Source organism: Drosophila pseudoobscura, chromosome 3 (genome assembly GCF_009870125.1).
Source record: "Drosophila pseudoobscura strain MV-25-SWS-2005 chromosome 3, UCI_Dpse_MV25, whole genome shotgun sequence".
Lineage (NCBI taxonomy): Eukaryota > Metazoa > Arthropoda > Insecta > Diptera > Drosophilidae > Drosophila > Drosophila pseudoobscura.
Window position 1 is genome coordinate 14,616,541 of NC_046680.1, and position 21,142 is coordinate 14,637,682.

The 21,142-nt window shown below is 48.5% G+C and overlaps 4 protein-coding genes across 6 annotated transcripts; 1 reads left to right on the forward strand and 3 right to left on the reverse strand.

The window, feature by feature from the left end:
- Nucleotides 1-8: 8 nt before the first annotated feature.
- Nucleotides 9-644, forward strand: LOC4804705 (coiled-coil-helix-coiled-coil-helix domain-containing protein 1). The gene is made up of 2 exons (XM_001361186.4): nt 9-166; nt 228-644. The coding sequence occupies exon 2, from the start codon at nt 230-232 to the stop codon at nt 590-592; it is 363 nt and encodes a 120-aa protein (XP_001361223.1). The 5' UTR covers nt 9-166; nt 228-229; the 3' UTR covers nt 593-644.
- Nucleotides 599-2,818, reverse strand: LOC4804706 (suppressor APC domain-containing protein 2). The gene is made up of 3 exons (XM_015184641.2): nt 2,552-2,818; nt 1,054-1,947; nt 599-993 (listed from the first exon to the last, which is right to left on the reverse strand). The coding sequence occupies exons 2-3, from the start codon at nt 1,939-1,941 to the stop codon at nt 682-684; spliced, it is 1,200 nt and encodes a 399-aa protein (XP_015040127.2). The 5' UTR covers nt 1,942-1,947; nt 2,552-2,818; the 3' UTR covers nt 599-681.
- Nucleotides 2,819-3,050: 232 nt separating this feature from the next.
- Nucleotides 3,051-6,276, reverse strand: spz6 (Spaetzle domain-containing protein 6). Of its 2 annotated transcripts, none has more exons than XM_001361188.5 (4): nt 6,053-6,276; nt 4,446-4,744; nt 4,037-4,372; nt 3,051-3,940 (listed from the first exon to the last, which is right to left on the reverse strand). In XM_001361188.5, exons 1-4 carry the CDS (start codon nt 6,071-6,073, stop codon nt 3,298-3,300), a joined length of 1,299 nt encoding a protein of 432 aa, XP_001361225.2. In that variant the 5' UTR covers nt 6,074-6,276; the 3' UTR covers nt 3,051-3,297. The 2 variants fall into 2 exon arrangements, with proteins under 2 accessions (XP_001361225.2, XP_033233636.1); XM_033377745.1 differs by lacking the exon at nt 6,053-6,276 and adding an exon at nt 4,880-4,942.
- Nucleotides 6,277-6,871: 595 nt separating this feature from the next.
- Nucleotides 6,872-21,112, reverse strand: Usp15-31 (Ubiquitin specific protease 15/31). 2 transcript variants are annotated; one of them, XM_001361189.4, is made up of 7 exons: nt 20,063-21,112; nt 13,476-13,562; nt 11,340-11,558; nt 10,993-11,262; nt 9,092-10,922; nt 8,155-9,023; nt 6,872-8,073 (listed from the first exon to the last, which is right to left on the reverse strand). In XM_001361189.4, the coding sequence occupies exons 1-7, from the start codon at nt 20,630-20,632 to the stop codon at nt 8,023-8,025; spliced, it is 3,897 nt and encodes a 1,298-aa protein (XP_001361226.4). In that variant the 5' UTR covers nt 20,633-21,112; the 3' UTR covers nt 6,872-8,022. The 2 variants fall into 2 exon arrangements, with proteins under 2 accessions (XP_001361226.4, XP_015040129.2); XM_015184643.2 differs by lacking the exon at nt 13,476-13,562.
- Nucleotides 21,113-21,142: the final 30 nt, after the last annotated feature.

Sequence of the window (21,142 nt, forward strand, 5' to 3'; positions counted from 1 at the left end):
TCATCCGAAGAGGTTGTTTTTAATTTTTGATTTAATTTGTTTTAATCTAAAAACATCCATGTCGCGATACTTATCGAAAAGAGGAGAGAAAATCATCGCATAGTATCGCATTGCTTGACGTAACCGGAACAGCTGATCTGAATAACGGAGAAAAGGAATATTATTGGTAAAACTTGTATTTATTTGACTAAAAAGGAGGGAATTGAGTGACTTGGTGTTTTCCGTAGAAATGCGCATTCCCGGAGCCCTCTATGCAGCACGTGGCCGCGCTCCCCAGAGCGAGAAGGATGTACCATTCCAGGAGATTCTGCCGCTGCGCCTGAAGAACACGGTGAGCGGTAAGGCAGACTCTGGATCGGATGTGGCCTGTCTGCAGGAGATGGGCATGCTCTTCGCCTGCATGAAGGACAACGAGTTCGTGGAAAAGTACTGCCACAAAGAGATACAGCAGTTCCAGAACTGCTTCAAGTGCTACATGGACCGCAAATTCGAGGCCAAGAAAACCGTCAACCAAGGAGTCGTGCAGCCGGGCAACAACCTTAACTATAAGCAACTGAACAAGTACATGCGTCGCTTCCCTAATCCCGTCTAGAGTAGATCCGACTGTTGAGCCTTTTAATAATACATACACTATTTACAAAGTAGTCGAAGACTTATTCCCAGTCTTATTCTAGTTCTTCCCTAGTAGACCACATCGGCGTCGCCCAGGCCCGCAGAGGACTGGCTCTCGGGGGAGGGCTGGCTGAGCACGAAATTGGACATGGCACGCATATTGTGGAGCTGCTGGAGCTGGTGTGGATGCTGCTGCTGCTGATCGTAGAGATTGCCGCGTTCTAGCAGATCGGAGAGCTTGGACGGCATTGCTAGATTGATGTGCAGCGGATAGCCGCCATGCTCCCATGTGTCGGCCAGAATGGCTAGGCTGCGATTCGCCTCCAGAACGCGTGCCCGCTGGAAGTTGAGGCGCTCTTGCTGCAGCTCCGACCATTGATCCTGCAGTGGATAGAATGGAAAATCAAATTTGGAAGAATACAAGAGCCTTGTTTTACTCACGAATCTGGTGCCGAGTCGTCCGAAATACTTGATCTGCTCCTGCACGTTGAGCACCTGCTGCATGTACCAGTCCCGCGCCTTCTCCACACCGTCCAGACCAAACAGCAGCAGCTCCCGCTGCTCCTCCAGCTGCTTGAGCCGCTTCAGCATATTGTAGTCGATGCCGTGCTGGAGCGTGTGTCTGCGGGACTCGCGCCGCTTGCTGCTCGACTTCTTCGGTGGCAGGGCCAGGTTCCAGTCTGTGGCCGAGGCCGAGGTGGAGGATGATCCACCATCCGCGGATCCGCGATGCTCGAATTGTTCGCGGGCGGTCTTTAGCGTTAGCGACTTATGCTTGACTGTACCCGCGTTCGCATCTCGCTCGCTGTGCATAAGATTCAGCTGCCAATTCTGGAGGGCGTGGCGAATGTCCGCCTTGCCCAAAGCCGGAGGAGATGTGGCCACGGTTGCTGCCTGACGCGGAGGCTTGGGCGGTGGTGCTGGCGATCCGTACTCCAGATCAGCGCCCAGGCTTTGGGGCTGTGATCGAGGCCGAATCTTTGCTTCGCTCATCTGTTGCTGATTGCGCAGCAGGCATAGCTTCAGGCCGGCACAGAAACGTTCGAAGGAGAGAAGGCCACAGCTGGGTGTGACCCGGCGCAGAGAGTCCAGGACCCCGCGCGGCAGTCCCTTCGACCCATCGTCCTGCCAACCCTTTTCGATGTCCACATACCTCACGTAGCCGCTCTGCTTGTCGTCCAGGATATCGAAGAGCTTCTTCATGGACAGCACGAATTGCTTGGGCAGTGCATCCATGTCCAGGGACTGTCCTTGGCTGGGACTGTTTCTATTTAGAGCATCGCTGGTGTTGAGGGCCAGCATGCTGGTGCTGGTTTTCTGCCGCAGCATCTTCCTCTGAAAGAGAGACCCAAAATGGAAAGTGTGTACTCGGATTATGGATGGTCCCACGCAGTGGACTCAATGCATAACTTGAATATTCATGTGAGCCCATTTGGATCTTTCATGATTCAGTCAACGAACGGAGTCTAAGACTTAGACAGAGGTGGAGATGTTGATGGAATGTATGATGGGAAAACCAAAGAGAATTGCCTAACCCATGGCTCACATCATCTTCCAAAAGGAAAGACTCACGCCCTGAACTTTTGTATACCGTTGCTAAAGGCACTAGTGTTTCTTGACGGACTTATAGGGCACACAAGGAAGGTTATTCGCCTTTCAAAAGTTTGCACTGTAAAATCATAAAACTGTCACAGTACCATTCTGCAATGGTATCTAAAGCTACGGCCTCCTTTTCCTGCTTTGTTTCATATTTTTTCCCATTGTATGGGATTGTTTATAAACAAAAACTTCACTCAGAATCCAAATGCTTTTGCGAACATCTTGTAACTTTTCTTCCAGACTTGACACAAGTTTCCACCTACAAATTGGATTTAAATTTCCCCCAAGCCCAGGCTCTTAAGAAACCAATACTTTTCGGCATTATTCTACGAGTACTTACCTTAAGCTATGCGGAAATGTATCCACCAATTCAGAGTGTGATTCTGTGTGGCAGCCTTTTGAGGCCGTTCGTCAAGGCTTTGCACAAGTTTTGCACCTATTTTCGAGTGGCGGCAGTGGTGGCTCCAATGTGTATGTAATGCACTTCCAGTGCGGCGTCGCGTCGCTTCAGTTCGGTCCAGCTCCCGGCCAAAACACCCAAACCCAACCGACTGGTTGTGCTGTTGACTGCACACTCGACTATGGGTCTCGAGACTGTGGCGGGCACGCATGCTCAACTGGTTGACTGGCGGCGGGACTGGTTTCGTTTCTGTTGTTGCTTTTTTCGGTGGATCTTTCAAACACAACACACACACAGATACTCACGAAGAGCATAAGGAGGCACAGGCACCCATACACACACACAAACAGAGCACACTACCATCGAAGCGGTTTGGCCTAGCCTAAATCCCCGCAAGCGAATCGGCGAGCAGAGAAGAGCGAGAGATAGAGGTGGGGGGGCATTTTAGAAGAAATATATTTATTTATTAGTAGAAATTCAATGCGCCTGGCTTAATCAGTCAAAGAGGGAGCTAATCGCCTAAGTTAAAATTGTATCTGGTATCTGTCACGAACTGCAGACTCTACGCAATCCAAGCCGATGGATCCTTCGCCTGGATCACTAGAATGAGCACTTCATCTCGATCCTTCTCTCTTAGCTGCTAAAGAGTATACTTATGCTAAGGATCTAAAGATCTCATGGAGCTCTCACAAATCGGCCACTGACTTCCGGCGCACGTATTTGGCAAAGTAGTCCGGACGCCAGCACTTGCAGGAGCCGGGGATCAAGAACCAGTCGTAGTAGAGACGCACCTGGAAGCAGCCCAGCTCATCGTGCCCATCGCAGTGGGCATCCGCTGGCGCCACGCCCGCTCCGGCTCCATTCGGACCCGTGGAGGAGGTGCCATCGGAGGCGGTGGCCACACCGGCACGCTTCTGCAGGTACTGCTGATAGGCCTGGAAGTCCTGCACCGAGGGCGCCTGGGTGGTCGTTGAGCTGGTGGGCACGGTGTCCTCCGCATTCGGGTAGAAGATCTCTGCAACCAGCAGGCTAACCCAGCGGGGCGAGGAGAGACATCCACCGTCGAGATAGTGGCACCTGGCCTGGATGCAGCGCGTCACCTCCACCGTCTGGGTGAAGTAGCCCTCGTAGGGGATCTGGACCACATAGCGCCAGGCGCCCTGGTAGTTCTTTGCGAACACTGGCGTGGCATACTCCACCTTGGCGGGGCAGGGTGTGGGCGGACCCTCATATCTAATGGGTCCCACTTCCTCCCGTCTCTCTGCTGTGGGCGTGGCAGCGGCGGCACTGCCAGTGTCTCCCTGAATGGCCCGATATAATGTGCAGAATCTAAGGGAGAGAGATAATTAGGGATTAGCTCAAAGGACCTGTTGCAGTTCGTGAGGGATGATGATGATTCCGATGAAGATTATAGGATTTACTTACACGCCACCGCCATCGCAGAACTTTCGGGGTTTGCGCTCTTCGGCGGCTCTTTTCTGTTGCTGCTCCCGCTGCTGCTGCTGCTGCTGGTGGTGTCCGTCCTCCTCGTCCAAAGCAGGATCGAAGTAGCTGTACTCATTGGACTGTATGCCATCGGGGACGCTGCGACGAATGCGTGTGGATCCGGAGCCGGGATAGGGCCTGTCGATGTTGTTGTTGTCCAGCTGCTCCACGGGCTCGTCGCGTATGATCTGGGTGACCTTGGGCAAGGTGTCGTCGGCCTTCAGCACGGGCAGAGTCTTCGAGAGGAACTTCAGCGTCTGGTTGCGTATTAGCTCGCTGGAGGGGAAACGAATGGTTGTGGATTTCCTTAGGAATGCGACTCGGTTCTCAGATCAGGTGAAAGACTTACAAGGGATAGGGCTCGCCAAGCACGTTTTGTCCGAGAGGATTCTTGGGTATCTGTCCCTTGTTCAGATCGCCGCAGATGTTGTGCACGGAGACGGCCGACTTCTTGCCCGCCGCCACATCCTTACAGTCCGCATTCACGAAGGTATACGGTGGCGGCCTGACCCTTGGTGGCACGGCGTTCGGGGACTCCACAAAGGCGTAGTAGCCTTCGGGCGGCTGCTCCTCACCGTAGTCCGTTGCGGGCGATTGCTGCGACTGGCCAAGACCCAAGTGGGCCAGCAGCAGAAAGCTGAGAATTTTCTAAAAATAAAAAGACAGTCACAGATGGGGCATGGAGAAACAAATCAAATTAATTGTCGAGTTGAAGTCGAAGTCAGAGTCAGCATGAATGGTCCCGCATTGTGTGGAAAGAAATGCTCTCTCTCCCTCTCTCTCCGTCTGAGACATTTTTTGTTGTTTGGCGAAAGCGCGAAAGTTGCGGGCTTGAAAATAAACAAACCCGACAACTGAAAATTGAACTGAAACCAAACTGAAACTGAGATCCGAGACTGAGACTGAGACAGAGACAGAGACTGTGATCTTTGCATCTCTGTGGGCCTGCTGCTCACTTGACCATTAAGTGCTGTGGTCCAGGGGCTAGGGGCTAGGGGCTAGGGGACAGGCGACTGGGAACTTTCCCTGAAATTCTGGCCACTTCAATGAAATCAAAAGTTCAACAAAGAGATTCAGGTCAAGTCAGTAACATCTCTTTTGTGCTGGTGAGGGCGGCTGGCCTGGCTGCAGTCTTAGACACTTTGGAATTTCTCTGTCATTGCCACTACTGCTCTTCCTCAATCTCCTCCCCCTTCTGTCTGTGTTGTTTTATGCCCAAGTGATTCTGCCTGTTTTGGGGTACGATGCGATGATCCCCAAAACCAAGCTGTGGCATCTCTTGACTTCGTGACATGATTCACAGCACAAATTTGAATTCCGTCTAAAGGGAAATTGGGTCAAAGACTCAGGTCTCGTTTCATTCTTCTGTTTTCCACTTCTTTGGCCCATTCTAATGAGGCTAAAACTCGTTTGTTACCAAAAAAAAAAAAAACCCCAACAAAAATGAAACGGAGAAACAACAGGAAAGAATTTGCATGGTAAATATTTGTAGCCTAATTGCAGATTTGAGAATTGACCGCATTTCGGCCCATGGGTGATGGGTGATGGCCAGCAACAACTCCAGAGGTGGCTCCTCCAGCCAGATAACTCGTTGGGGTGGCGTGTGTGTGCTGTGCTCCAAATGTGTGCATGCTATGGCTAACGGGAAAGTTGCTGCGGCACCCAGGCTAGAAGAAGGCACCAACGGAACGGAACCGACTAGAACAGAGCCAAAGCCCCACTCCCTATCCTACCACTCGACAGTTAGTTTAATTCATTAGCATGCTCCAGAATCGGGCCATTTTCCCAGCCACACAGCAGTACCGTACGGCGTACGCGAGTATCGAGCGAGCAAATGTTGTAAAACAAATGACTTGGCCAACGAACTTCAGACATGGCAAAAACAGTTAGCACCAGCTATAAGGCGCCCATTCCAATGCCATGCCATCCCATTCCCTTTCCCATAATGACACATACCAACAGTAAACGATAATCCATGCTCAATGGGACAATCTTTTCTTCTGGCGATCAACTTCTTTCCGACACGCACACAATAATGGTTTCTCGGTCTCGGTCTCGGTCTTGGCCTTCTTGAGAGTCGGGTCTCGGTTTTCTTTGATCCGCAGCGCGAACACAGAACAGAACAAGACGCGTCAAGTGCAGCAACTGAACTGAAACTGAGCCAAGAGTGTGGCAGCCAGCAGACGTTGAACCTCCAGTGGGACTCTGGCTTTGTCGCCTGCTGTTGCTTCTTGAGGCCCGGTCAACGGGCAAGAGCGTGCCGCAAGAAAGTGGATTGAAAGAAAGCTTTGCCTTGAATTTAGCATACAAGAGAGCTACAGAGAGACGGTGAGAGAGCCCCGAGTCTGGCGCCCGCAACCACTTTTCGTAGCGGTCTTTCCGGCTGACTTTGCTGGAGATAAAATACATACCCGTACATTACATTACAGTGTAGAATTAAAAATACGGTACGAGTATAATATGCCGCTTTCCAATTTTCCACAACACTGAAAGAAGCAGCTCCAACCACTTAGGTTAGGCTAGGTTAAGGCTGTAGCTGGAGAGAGGGACGAACCTTCTTCTGTTCGGCATTCTTCAGATAGACTATGGTGGGTGTTGTCTTCGAGAGAACTCTGCGCAAGCGCGAAGCTTCTGAGTTGGTCTCGAATAAGTGGACAAACCGAGTATGTAGTGGTTTTTCTCTCAATCCTATTTTGGTTCACCTGATATCCTGTTTATATGTTTGCACATTTCATATAAGTGAAAGGTTGTTTCTAAATAACATCCAAATATGAGTTTCCATTATTTCCAACAATTTCACGTTTATTTATGAATTCAATGAACATTACACATCGTAATAAAGTTCCTTCCTCTTTTCTATTTCCTTCCATCTTTCCATAGTCTCCGACCCGATCCTTTTCCTCCGTTCCGTGTATACATGGATGTGTGGTGTATGTATAATTTATATATAATGTATATATAGAGTACGTATATGTAATAAACATTTTGCAAAAACAATGCCATAGAGTCTTTAAACTGTTATCAATATAATGTTTTGGTGTAGCTTTCTACATTTACAATACACCTATTTATAAAGTAATATGTTTCAGTATACAATCTTTATAGATATATCTATATTAATATCTGGTATATAGAACCAATGTGAATCGAAAAAAGTACATACATATATTTAGACCGCTGTGCCAGAGCGGTTTGCTTTTATGTGTGCTCAAATCTTACAAGTTTTAGGCAAATCGTTTGGTAAATGGCAAATCAAAGTGTGCAAGGTAGTCCCCCCCCCCAAGGTAAAGGTATATTTTTACAGCTAGATCTATATAGTATCTATGCATACAGAATTGTAGTTTGAAACTTGGTTTCGCGTGAAAAAAAGAACTAAACCTAATTGGAAATGCCAAGCACTTCCTCGATACATATCCGGAAGGGGATGGAGGAGAACTATCTATACAGAGAAGCTAGTACTTATAAGCGGGGGGAGGTGTGGGGAGAACTAAACCGAATCGAAACGAAATTGTACTTCACTGTTTGTTTGGCCTAGTCACTAATATTATAGTTATACAGAATATAATGCAATGTCAATTGGTAAAATGTGAACAAGAGTCCTTCTCGTCGTTGGCTTTAGAAAGTGCCATCAAATCAGAATAAATAACCTTAAACTTAATGAATTCGTAGAGAAGTTTTCATCTCAACTTTTCCACTTAATGCCATATTGCAGCAATCGTATTATGTATATCCTACTAAAGTAAACCGTGTTGTATAACGTCCTCGTAATGCTTATCGATCGTTCTTAAACGGTAAAAATATCAATATAAAGTAAACTTTAGGCTTAAATCTATAGTGCGTTTTTGTGTGTGTGTCCGTGTTCTGCGTCCTGTTTCCTGCTTGTGTGTTGTGTGTGTTCTGTGTTGTAGATAGCCCGATATCGCCACTTAATTCTTGGGCGAAACAGTAATAAGTTTGTGTGGCGTCACTGGGGATATCTGCAGAAGGGATATTTAATGAGACATTTAGCAAGATTTCAATAAGAAAGAGGTCGTATCTCTCATCAGATCATAACTCACCCACAAGGACCGTCCCATATACGAATCATCGTCGTCCTCGATGAGGCCCGCTGTGTGGTGATGGCTCTGCTGATCAATAAACAGCAATGTGTCCTTGCTGCAGGTGTTGGTTGAGTTGCGCAGCAGCGAGGACAGCGTCTCGGTGCACTCGCGCAGCTTGTAGTTGGAGCTGGTGGAGAAGGAGTGCCGCAGACTGAGGCTAGCTGCCGCCGCCGCCTGCTGCTTTTGCTGCTGGTGTGTGGCATTCTCCACAGCCGAGACACTGCTCCGGGATCCATGCCAGTTGTGGTTGCTCAGCACCTGCCGCGTAAGCTGCAGGCTAGAGGATAGCTGCGGGTGTGTGGCATTCGCATTCCCATTCCCATTGAACATGCTCGAGCATGCGGTATTCATGTGGCCATTGAGTTTGTTTTGCAGCGTGGATGCCGCTGCCACGGAGGTGGTAAGCGAACGTGGCGAGGAACGCGACGAGAGCGAGCTCTCCGACGAAGCCGAGCTAGAGGAGGGGCTCACATGGCCATTGGTCCGAACCACTTCAGCGGTGGGCAGACTCTCGGGTAGTATTTCGCTCCTGCTGATGACCTTTGTCACTTCCACGGGTTCTTCTTTCTGCTCCTCGTCCATGGCAAAAATGTGCGTGACTTCCTCAATAGCCGCTGCAGCTTTGGGTGCTGCAGCTGCTGCTGGATTTGCTTGGATTTGCTCTGCTGGATCTTCTATCCCCTCATTTTTGGCATCTTCATTCAAACTGACATCCGCATCGGCATCGGCGAAGTCCAGCTCCTCAATGTTGAGTGGGAGGGCTGGGAGTTCGTTGGCGGCGACTTTGGGTTCTTCTGGGGCCACAGCTTCAGTGGTTTCTGGAGCAACTGAAAGAGAGGGATTACATACAGATTAATATTCATGTAAGTGACGCTTATGCGGCTCATTCTCTTACCTTCTTCATTCACGAGTGGAATATTCACGGGCTTGGACAGGGCCTTCTCCGCGGCTGGTCCACTTTCGGCCACTTCACTGGAGCCCGCCTCCGCCTTAATAGCTCCGTCGTTCTCCTTGCCAGATGTTGAGTCGGCCGATGAAGAGGTTGCCGAAGCTGGGGCTGGAGCAATGCGGGAGACCCAGTGATCCCCGGAGTTAGAACTGGAGCCGGAGCACTCTCCGGCATCTACGCTGCGTCGCTGGTAGAAAAGCATATACGCCTCGTTATTGATGATGTCCTGTTCGATATCATCTTCGGGCACCTTGCTCACGCGCTGGTCATCGAACTTGTACCACTGCCGGTCGTATGGGTTCTTGCAGGCTGCCGTATAGTGGCCCGTCTCCAAAGTATCGCCCTGGTGGTAGCAAACGGCGTACAGATCGTACCGCGTGTCCTTGGGGTCGCAGCGAGAGTTGAGGGTGGAAGAGCGCGAGTCGCCGGACCGGGCCCGCTTCCACAGATTTGAGCCGCGACCGCCGCCATCTAGGATTCCCAGGGAGCTGCTGGTGGCGCTCTCGTGGACACCCTTGGCAAGGTGGGGGGACATGTCGAAGGCGGTCAGCGGAAACTTGACCATCGTGGTGAGCTTTGCCGCCTGCGGACCCTTCGACTGGTGCTGGCGGAAGCGCTTGAAGTGGACCACCAGGATGTCGGGCAGTGACCAAAGGCCCAGGGTCTTCACCACGGGCAGATACTGCTGGCAGTGGGGACAGCGCCAGGCGTCCTCAGCGCTGAGCGTCTCCGCCTTGGTGTAGTGCTCCAGGCACTGCTCCAGCGTTAGGGCGGCGGTATCTTTGGCCTTGCTGGCGCTTAGCCGTGCCACGCTCTCGTGCTCAACGACGGCCTCATCGTCGGTCTCCTGCTGGCGGGCGAGAAAGTGATCCTCGGGCGAGTTCCATTCCAGCAGGAGCTTGATGTGCGGTGGCCCCGCCTCCGAGGCGAGCACTGAGAGGGCCATGTCGATCATTTCGGTGAGCAGCGGATGCTCCACCTGTTCCAGGTAGGTGTCGGGGTCGGCGGAGGGGTCCTGCAGCCGGATGCGGAACATGTCCGCCAGGGGCGTTGTGTAGGAGAAGACCTCCGGCTTGAGCAGCGGCGACATCTCGCGCAGCATCCGCTTCTGTAGATCCTGGTAGGAGCAGTCGCGCGGAGCTTTCATACTAAACGGGGCTCCGAAGCGGGTCATGTCTTTCCCGTCCTTTGCTCTGTACACGTTGGCCACTAGGAGGAGCAGATCTGCCTGTGGGGCGGCCGCAGGTGCTGGGGCAGAGGCGATCTTTTCTGCCGCTTCGGGAGCCGATGGGGAGGGAGCGACTTTTGTGGTGGCGCCGATCTTTGCCTGGGCTTCCGGCACCTCGATGCAGTAGATGCTCTCGATGCTGCTGAGCGTCTCCACGGGCTGAGTGTCGTAGAAGACGCGCGTGAATCCCTCGGCATTGAGGTCCACCAGCACCATGCGCGACCCCGCAATGCCCGTGTCCGTCTGCAGCTGCTCCCGCAGGGCCACAATCGGCGATCCGGCCGGCACTCTCAGCCCCATTTTGATCTGTCGCGGCTGCTGCTTCATGTACACCACCGTAACGAAGATCGTCTGCTGTGTGAGCTGCGGCAGCTGCACGGAAATGCAGTGGAAGGGATCGAAGGTGTTTGACTGCTTCTTGCAGCGCGGACACGTCAGCGAGGATCGAAACTGGGCCTGGAACACGGCCTGCACAAAGCTATTGTTGCACCGTATGTGATTCGCCAGTGTCTCGGCGGCAATGATCTCATCCGACCGGCCATAGGAGTTCTGTGTGTGGTAGAAAGTAGAGATTATAATGGCCTGCACTCTGCGCTCAGTCTGGTCTGATTTCCCGTACCTTGATGCTTTTGTAGCGTCGCTTACTGGCCGTATTCAGGTCCTCGTGCACCTTGTCCAGCAGCCAGAAAAGGAACTCCTGTGCATCGTGCTGCGTGGAGCTGCGAAACTGCGTCCCGTACCGATCCACCACCGCCTTGAAGCCCGTGCTGTGGTCGCTCTCGTTGCGGCATGTCCATAGGGCCTTTAGCACATTGGCCAGCTGCTCGGTGAGCTCTCCCTTGGTGCCGAACTTTCGCGAATTGATCTTATTGCGGCGCTTAAGGTCAGCCTGCAGCGAGGAGAGTGGGCAAGTGGATTAGATGTGATTATTTCACATGATTTCAATGGAATCATCCTTTCACTTACCTTGTACTGGTCCAAAACGAAATACTCGGCTAGAATGTCCGTGTGGCTGAGGCACTGCAGCACGGCGTTCATGAAGCAGGTGTTGCCATGATTCTTCAGCCCCATCACTCCGGGCGTCTGATCCGGCGGCCACTGATAGCCCCCAATGGGAGGCACTCGATCTCCTCCTCCGCCGCTGCTCGCCGATCCCAAACCATTCGTTTGCCGGTGTTTATTCGCCTAGACAGACAGAGGGAGAGAAAGAGGTGGCAAGTGTTAGTCGCTGGGGAGTACAACAAATTGATGGCTGATCCGAAAGAAACCCGTTTCCAACCCCAGCCCCAGCCCCAGCCCCAGCCTCCGATTGGGAGTTGTGGGGCATTCTGGGGTGGGCAAATGGGTTTCAATTTCGTTGCCAATTAAAAATTGTTTAGCGCAGCTCTCGGACATCAATTTGCGATAAATGAAGAAATATTTTGTTGGAAAATAAGAAAATAAACAGACACACACACACAAATAAAAACAAGAAAGAAAGCCAACTCAAGCCAAAGACCGAATATTTGAGTACTCTCAAAAGGTATTCCTAGTATTCAAAAGACAGACGGCAGACTCTATCGAATGGACAGTCCTATATCTTATTATAATATTTGGCGAATCAATTGGCAGTGTCCATACATATGTACATATCTCCAATTCGGATTACAATATATTTAACGATAGCTAACGAGCTGCGTAAACGTGGAGGATCATCGATGTGTGTCTGTGTGGGACTATGAAGATTAATTTACTACAAAATATGTGCTCAAATGATCAAAGAAATATTATTTTGCACTGAATCACACGCTATGAAAAATTTTCCATCAGAAAAATTAAGAAACTTAAAACCAAATCAACAAAAGAACCAAAGAACTTAAGTCTTATACGGTGAATACTTTTAATCAAAAAGAAAGACACAAGAGGACTTCCACAGACGAGAACAAAAGAGTATTCTCATATAAGAAAACTTTCTTTAAAATATATGCACAGAAATCGGAGCTCAGAACCTTTTACAAAGGTAATTCCCAAGTTTCGAAAGGCTGTCCGCTTGCTAAGAGTGTTCACTGCACTCGTATTAAATGCAACCTTTCAAGAGAGGAAGCTTGGTGGGGTGGGGGGGGGGGCGAGAAGGGGCTGTGGGCTATTCACTCAAATATGAATTTACGATATTATAAACACGTTTTTTTTTGGAAACGAATCGCAACGAAATCAAATGAAATGTGGGGCTATAACTGAGGCTGTGGCCAGTGGCAAGTGGCAAGTGGCTAGTGGCTGTGGAAACTACATACATACATAGGGGTGGGGGGGCTGAGTGCCTTTAACGGCACTGAAATTTTGTGGATTATGAAATTGGCAGCCGCCAGTGCGAAGCGAAAAGCGGAAAACTACGGGGCAGCCAGTGGTTAAAGGTCACTGGGGTCTGTTGCATGCGGCGTCAGGCGGCAGGCGGCAGGCGGTGGTATGGGTTGCACGAAGATGCAACTGCAATGGTGGTCTGCGGTCAATGCTAAGTGGGTTTATTTCGTGTATCCACATTGCCTATATGCACTAGTAGGAGGAAGTGAAAGAAAGAATGACGAAGTCGGACAAAAAAACAGAAACAGGCAAGCCAACGATGAGTAAGCAAGAGACGGAGACGGACACAGACCGAGACCCAGAGACAGGGCCATAGATGACAGCGTCATCTTTGTGTCTAGCAAATCGATGCCAAAGCTCAAAAGATACAAAAACCAACAACAACAACAACAACAAAGAAAACGAAAGAAAAAAACATTCAACGAATAATGGAATCAATAGAGAAATAAAATCGTAGATGAAGACGGTGGGGACCCACAAAAAAAGCGCACAAATCGGATACAAAAGCCGGTTTGGTTTTATTTTACCAGAAAGCGAAAACCCACGCATCAGAGATCCCAAGAAAAAGAAAATAAAGAAATCCAACGGCTAATAGAAAATTGGCCAACAAAAAACCACAAATAAAGAAAGAAATAAATCGCTTTTGGTTGACTGTTGATGGGTGGGCGTGTGGCGTATAGATCTCTGCCGTGTGGGGTTTTTGTTGCGCTACACCGAAGAAGATCATGACATTACCAACATGCGATGCACTGTACCACTTTGTACCTCTTTTCTCCGCCAGCATCCGGTGTAGAAGGGAACGATGTCTATCAAGTTTACCCGACTGGCGGCAGCAGAGCTCTGCTCCTCCGACTTGAAGATGCAGCAGGCAAGAGAGGGAATCGAAATGTTAGTTAGAAGATCAGTAAAGCATTTACTTAAATATACATATATGGTTAGCACAGATATTTCTGGAGTTCCCTGGAAGAAAGTTAGCCCTGGGACACCATTCTCAATACCTCCTCGACCCTTCTTCCCATAGCACATAAAAGCCAGAAATTGTTGCAAAAATTGACATTTGCCAGCTGCATCGGACATTTGCTGTCTGCGGATGGTACATCTCTGAAGCAGACGCCCTGTGGGTGGGGCAGAAACCATATTGAATGGCAGCCAAGTGGCTGCTCTAGAGAGTGCCGCCTGACAAAGGGGCATGAACTTGTGGCAACTTTAAAGCGCTTCGAGCATCTGTAGCAAACTTTAAGACCCGACCCGACCCGACCCCAGTCCCTGGACTGACCTTCAAACCGTTCCGTTCGATAAGCGGATTTTCTTACGGAATATGAGTGGCGCCAGAGCTCGGCACTCCTCCTCCGCCTCCTACGCGGCGTTAAGCTGAAAGGGTTTTGCATTTAAGCAGAAGCTCTGCTCATTAGGACAAACCCCATTAAGTCCCATTCCACGGTGATGTAAACCGAGAAGCCACAGCAGTCCCACGGCAAAGGGGGATCTCCGGCTGTGGCAAATAAATTGAATGGAATTTTTAAGTTGCCACAAACGCATGACCAGATCTCCTCTCTGTATGTAGCACTCATTCTTTTTACGTATACTTATACGATACATATTATATGTACAATACGTTCGAGTATGCATGCTTGTGGCTGCTGCTGACCTAATCGCGTTGTTGGTCAGGCTGCCATGTGAAGCATTTCTCACACAGCTGGAGATCCAGACTTCGAGACCTGGATGTTGCGCATACGACGCGTATGCCGTCTGCTGTATGCCGCTATGCCGCTATTCCAATTCCAATTTCTCCTTTCTTTCCGTACCTCTTGCCGTGTCCACCCCGTCTCGCGGCCTCTGTTAATTGAGCCGCAAGCGGGGCATAGAAGTAGCCATCGGCCACTTGTCTCAATTTACCCTGGCAGCAATTTTATCATCATCTACATCGTCAGCGTCATCGTTATCGTCATTATTATTTATAAATTTAAGCAAATTTCTGGTTCGTTTTGTTTGCATTTGGAGTCGCCAACAAGTGGTATATCCACAGGGTGGTGTCGGTGTCAGGCTATTGTTTTGCGTGATTCGATTTGGGATTGGCCCTCCTCTAGCCCTACTCTTTCTACAACCAAACGGTCGCATTCGCTGCGATTTATTGGCTTCTCAAAGGATATTATCGAAAGAGACCATTCCATAGTTCGTTAGAATATCACTTGAATCTTCTATTCCAGGGTATTAGAAGATTCGGCCAGCATTTCACCGTCCTTTGGCTTTGGCTTCACTTTGTTTACAATTACGTTGCATTTGGAAAATTCCCCGCAACTCGATTTATCGAATTATTATGCTTAAGTCTCGAATTCTTTTCGTTTTGTTGGTTTTCTCGCTTCCCTTGCGCCAGCAGAAAATTCCATTCTCGTTTGGGGAGCTGTGTGATTTGTGATAAGCCCAAGAGCCCCCCCGAGAGAGATCGCGATAACTTATGATTATTTGCTATAGATATTGCACTGCGCTATATTCTCAAGTATTTGTTGTACATTTTACGTAACCCACAAAAGAAAGAGGAGACGAAAACAAAAATAAAAACAAAAAGGCAACAGCAAGTAGATTTCTTGTTAATTTTGTTGTAGTTACGTTTACGTTTTTATTAAATAATTGTAAATAATTGAAGATAATTGCATGTTCATGTGGTTGTTGTTGTTGTTGTTGTTGTTACAGTTGCTGCCATTACGCTATTATTATTTCCAAGATCTTGGCTCGGAACATGAATGAAATTGGCTTTTGGGTTGGGCTTTCCCTGCATCCCTCCACCCTCCACGCCCCCTAAGAGATCGTAAGCTTGAATCCGAGTGAAGCCCGAGTTTGTGACTAGGTTCTCCTACCGGTTAGACGGCATTTTATTAATGGAGGCTCTCGAACACAAACTATTATTAGACTCTCTCTCGCTCTCTCTCCCTATCTATCTGTACTATCGATAGTCGTTTGTCATGTTTCTAATCATAAAATCGCATTTGATATTCCCACTAGTCAGGCGGGGCGTTCTATGTATTCTAAGGCAAAGTTGGGCTGCGACGATCGATCACGTGACACACATATTATTATCGATCGCGTCATTATATGCATGGATTTCTACTCCCAATGCATTTACGAGCTTTTACTTCGCTACATGTTGAAGCGTTTCTATGCCCGTGATTCGGAGAAATTCTCAGATAAAAGACATCAGGCAATCATTTAAGATTATGGCATCGTTATCCGCTTAATCAAGTCTCTGATACTCTGCCTTTTCCATTGTTTCCATTGTTATCCGCTCCCCACAGCACCCTCCTCCAGAACTGTACTAATTAGATCTTGTTGTTGAGATCTACTTACGTCAATATTTAAACTCTCGCACGTGGCTGCCTAGCCACCTTACGATGTGTACTGCAAGTGCCACGCCCCTTTGGTTGGCTCGATTACGACGTGGAGGAGAACGGAAAAGCTTTGTCAAGGTTGTCTTTGGTGTGTCTGTCGGTCTACCGGTGTGTCGGGGTGGGGAGAGCTCTAATCAGGCCACCTTGGAAATACATAGAGTGCTTATCAGACACGACTATGGGCGCCATATCTACATATGTACAGTGCGTATCGCAACTGAAGGGATATTTGAACAAATTATCATCGCATTTATTCAAATAACAAGTTATTCATTGAAACTCTATATACTCTGTATCGATTTTAAGCCATATTTATAAATAATTATTTGTGGAAATTCAAAGTGTCTTGCAGCTATGATACGCACAGTACACCCCTGACTTCTGTCTACCCAACTGATATCTAAATTATTTTGGACTGAAGTATTGCCAGGCGGCCCAAGTCTTGGGCAAGGGCAAAGCGGTGACTGGCCTGCAGATGGGGCATAAATTTTGCACCTTTTCACTTAGCCCCTGTTTTAGGGTTACGAGGAGGTGGCCCCAAGCGAGAGTGTAGACCTTTTTATGGCAGCTCCAACAATCTTTATATGGCTCCAGTATATCCACCATATATCACAGAGTGGGTTGGAGTTGGGGGTTATCAAAAGAGGAGACAAAGGCAGAGAGTAATTACCGCGGAGTGACGTGAATAATTTCTGTTGCTGGCCGGACGGACGGACGGACGGACGAGCGGACAAACAACAAAAGCAAAGCGTGATGGAAGCAACGGCTAATTAGACAGCCTAAGCAGCACTGAAAACATTATGTATCATCCCATGCTCCTCCTGGAGGGAGTGTACCACAGACCCATCCGAAAAAAATGATATGATTGTTTATGAAAATAAACATGTTGCGAACGGCAGAGATACGAAAATAAATGCAGAGGCTAAAAATTCTAAAAACATTTTTTCAATTAGTTTGATCTCAATTGATTTTACCTTGAAAAAGAATTCAGATAAAGAGCGGGACAGGCAGATACGTAAAGAGAGGTAGAACGAGGGAGAGAGAGTGCTAGAGCGTGAGAGTGCAAAACGTGCGAGGCAACCCCCTCCCGTCAAAAAAAAGCGAGCAAAAGCAACAACAGACAGCGATTCGCAGTGCTGTACTGTGGCAACAACAAACAGTTACGTGTGAGAGCCAGAAACAGCGGAAATACGAAATACGCGAAAGGCCTTCCGCCCCCACCACTTTCCCCCCTGGCCGGTACCACTCTGTAGTAGTAGTATTAGTAGTAGTATATCGTGCACTTGAATATCATAGAAAATCAGCAAACAGTAGCGGAACAAACACACATTCCCTCACACGCAGGGGTGTGGGTGTGGCAGGAATGAGGAGGGAAGAGGACTAAGCGTATACACGGCTGTTACGTACTAATCTTCCCATCAACAAGTGCAGCGGCAGCAACAGCAATAGCAACGTGAGCCACGATTTCGTGGGTGGCTGCAAAGCATACGGAAATAGACAAATCCAAGGTGTATTGAATGTTGGGTGAGGAATTTCTAGATACCGCTTGCGTGTTTGGGTTCAGCAAACATCAAAAAGAACCTCGGGATAGGTATATTCCCTCACCTTACATGCAATACACCTTGGACCAAACTGTACATTACATATGCATGTACATGCTGTGTATGTATGATGTAAGTGTGCCTCCTCCATCACGTGTTAAGAGATCGTCTTCACAGAGTGTCACTTTTTACTTTTACACACACTTTCTCTCTCTCTCTCTGCACCTATTCTCCCTCCCACTCCTGCTCGCTTCATTGCCATTCAGTTGTTGCTATTTGCAATATTTTTCATTAATATGGGAGATTATTGTTGTTGGTGCTCTGCTGCTCTCCGCTGTTCTCGCTTTTGAGCTGAGCTTTTGAATAAAATCAATGGGAGATGAGGAATGCCAGAGGCATGAATCATAAATCAGAGTCAGCAATTGTTTTCCATGAGGTAATCTCGCAGCAGTAGTGCGAAGCATAAAAGCAGCAACAATGGGCAATTGCCTCATAATGTCATTAAAAAAAGGAACAGAGAAAAACAACAATAATACGTTGTAGTTGTTTGCCAATTGGCTTTTGCTACTGTTACTTCTGCTGCTAGTGGCAAAAGGTGCCGTGCCCGAAAACGACGGAGGAAACAACAACAACTGCACAACAAGTGCAGTTAAAGCTCGATCTGCGAGCTGAGCTTTGGCTTACTGCAGCTTCCACTGTACTCGATATCGGCTTCTGGCAGGCAGATATACGGTTGTTTTCATTGAGAATTACGTGTTATTCCACTCGCCCCCTTTCCTACCCTTTTGCTCTGCGCTGCGCTTTGAATGAAATTCTGTCTGATTTCGTATGCGGTTATCGTTCTGTTCTGGAATTCAAAGCGCAAAAAAAGGTCAACTGCAATACTAAGGTCTTGCCCCCCACAATTAATAAACCCATTACAAGCACAACAACAGTTGTACAAATGTGTGTATGTACATGTATGTATGATCTGATATTATTAGATCAAATTGAATTCCATTGGGTCTCTAGGGTAGGGGATTCTGTGTGTGTCATGGAGCCCGGCACTTGTCTTCGCTCCCTATTGTTGTTGTTTTGTCTTCCTGACAGAAGCGTGGCACACATTTGTCATCCAGCGCCTTGTCGGAGCAGGGAGTCCCTCTGTGGAGTCTCCTCCCTCTATCGCTGGGCTCCAACAGCTTTCGACCTGAAAAGCATTGTTGCTTGTTGTTGGAGTCAGGGACTGTTTTGTTTCTGAATTTTTTGTTTCATTATAGCACGAACAGAGCAGAGCAACAAATGCTGGCAACATTTACACAAAAATTGTTTGAACAATTGTTGTCTGCGAAACAAAAGGCAAAAGCCCCCCACCTACAGCTAGTTACAGCTTCAGCTTCAGCACCAGCCCTACTTTTCTCCTCACCTTCACGCTCCAGCCCCACACAGCTACCCTCCGCTCTGCTCCGCTCCTCTCCTCACACCACCCACAAAACAGAAACACAAAAATTATGATAATAATGAGACAGCAATTGTTCAAAAATAAAATTAATTTCCATGCGCCGTCCCCGGGTATGGGGTATGGTAATTGTAGATTGAATTCTGTCTGAGAACGATCAAGAGCGGAGAAGATTTGGGATACACTTCGGGAAAAAAAGAGGAACAACAATGTATTTATAGTTGTGTAAACAAAGGATTTATATCGAATGGAATGCAACTGTACATTGATCGTTTATGGCAAAGTACGGGAGTACTGCCACCCAGCACACCCCCAGCAAAACAAAGAGAGTCCCGAGACCATATAGATTAAGGAATTCTCTGGATACTCTGCTGCCCTGACGCACCTTCAGAGGTGCATTGAGAAAGAAAGCCCGATCCAAAGTCCCAATAAGCCGCATTTCGTGCCGCTGTGCCCTTCTGTTATCATCGAGCACGCAAAATATGACTCAGCAGTGGAAGGGGTACTAGAGACAAAAAAAAACCTACGTGGCAAAGTGCGATTTGTGGCAGGCCTACCCTGTGGGTGGTGGGAGGGGAGGAACAGGGGCACTTGGGTTGCTCGTTTTCTGTTCAAAATATTCCATTATTTACAAGAGAATTGCACAAAAGAAAATGCCGAACCAAAGTGGAGTAGAGTGCAGCAGTAGTGTGGAGTGTGGAGTATGGGGGAGGCACAAAGAAAGAGGAAAGAAGACACAGAAACCAGACACGACCAAAACAAAGTCAACGATAACGCACTATGCGATGGATGCCGTTTTATAAATATATTGCTCTTGATAAGAGGAGCAGCAGGCGGCAGCGAGCACGCAGCTAGAAGCTGCAGCCGCCTAAGCAGAACAAAGAATGAACGAAAGAAAGAAAGGTGAAAGAGGGGCAAAGTTTCATGTTCGAGCATGTCCCACCCCACCCCCATACTGTGGAGAGTGATTACAAATACAAATTGAGTACTTACTCCAACATTCACCGTTGCGCTCAGATGCTGAGCAATGCGATTCAGAAATTTCTTGAAGGACGAACGACGCAGAACACGTGCCCGCTTATTGCTGTTACTGGTACTGTTATTGGTGTGGTTGCTGTTACTATTGGCATATGTATTGGTGGTGGTGGTGGCTGCGGCGTCTCCAGGCGCCGCCTCGTAGCTGCTCAGAGAAATAATGCTGCCGCTGCGTCCCCGTCCGCCGCTTACGCAGGACGAAATAGCCGTATGGCTGCCTCGACGCTCCCCTGCATTATCCTTGCCGGCTCCAGACTCTGCGTCGCTTGCTATTGCTGCCGCTGCGGCTGCTGTCTTGAATTTACGCGACCAGCGAAACGGATTGCGTGGCATGGAGAAGGCTCGGCGTATCTTTTTGGCGGCATTTGTGGCCATGGTTGAGGCTACCACTGGCGGTGTGGGAAGCGTCTTCTCTTCTTCTTCTTCTGTCTCCTTCCTCTGATGTTGCGTTGGTGTTGTGTGGGTGGCGCCCACGGCCGCCTCTGCTGCGGCGTCGCCTTCATTTTGTTGCTCTTTAGTTGTGCCCATTCTCGCTCTTTCTCGCTCTCACTCGCCCACTCTCAGCTCGGCAAAACACTAATTTTCGTCACATATATAAATTGCACTGGCGGGAGTTATTAACTAATTCAAATTGACCGTTGAGCAGTGATTTTTAACCTATTTCTAATGCACTTTATTTCCGATTTTCTCCTCGCTTCCGCTTCGTTTCGCTGTTTGTCTGCCTATGCTTCCCCTTCCTCTTCTTCCTTAGTGACCCACTCCGTTCGGTATGCAAATACTTTCACTTTTGGTGGCTGCTACTCTTGCAACTGGCATTTATTATTGAGCGCTTTTCGCGTTTGCATTTTGGCCGCACGCAGGCGAAACTGTATCACATTGCACGGTTTTAGCTTAGTAATAAAAATATTAACTTTGCGAGCGCAGATTCCGCGCCCCCGCACCTTTTCGCGTTTCAGACAGTGTGACCATACCGATGATAAAATGGGCTTAGCCCACTTAACCCCCCCTGTTTAAACAGTTGAACGACTTGAGGTAAGT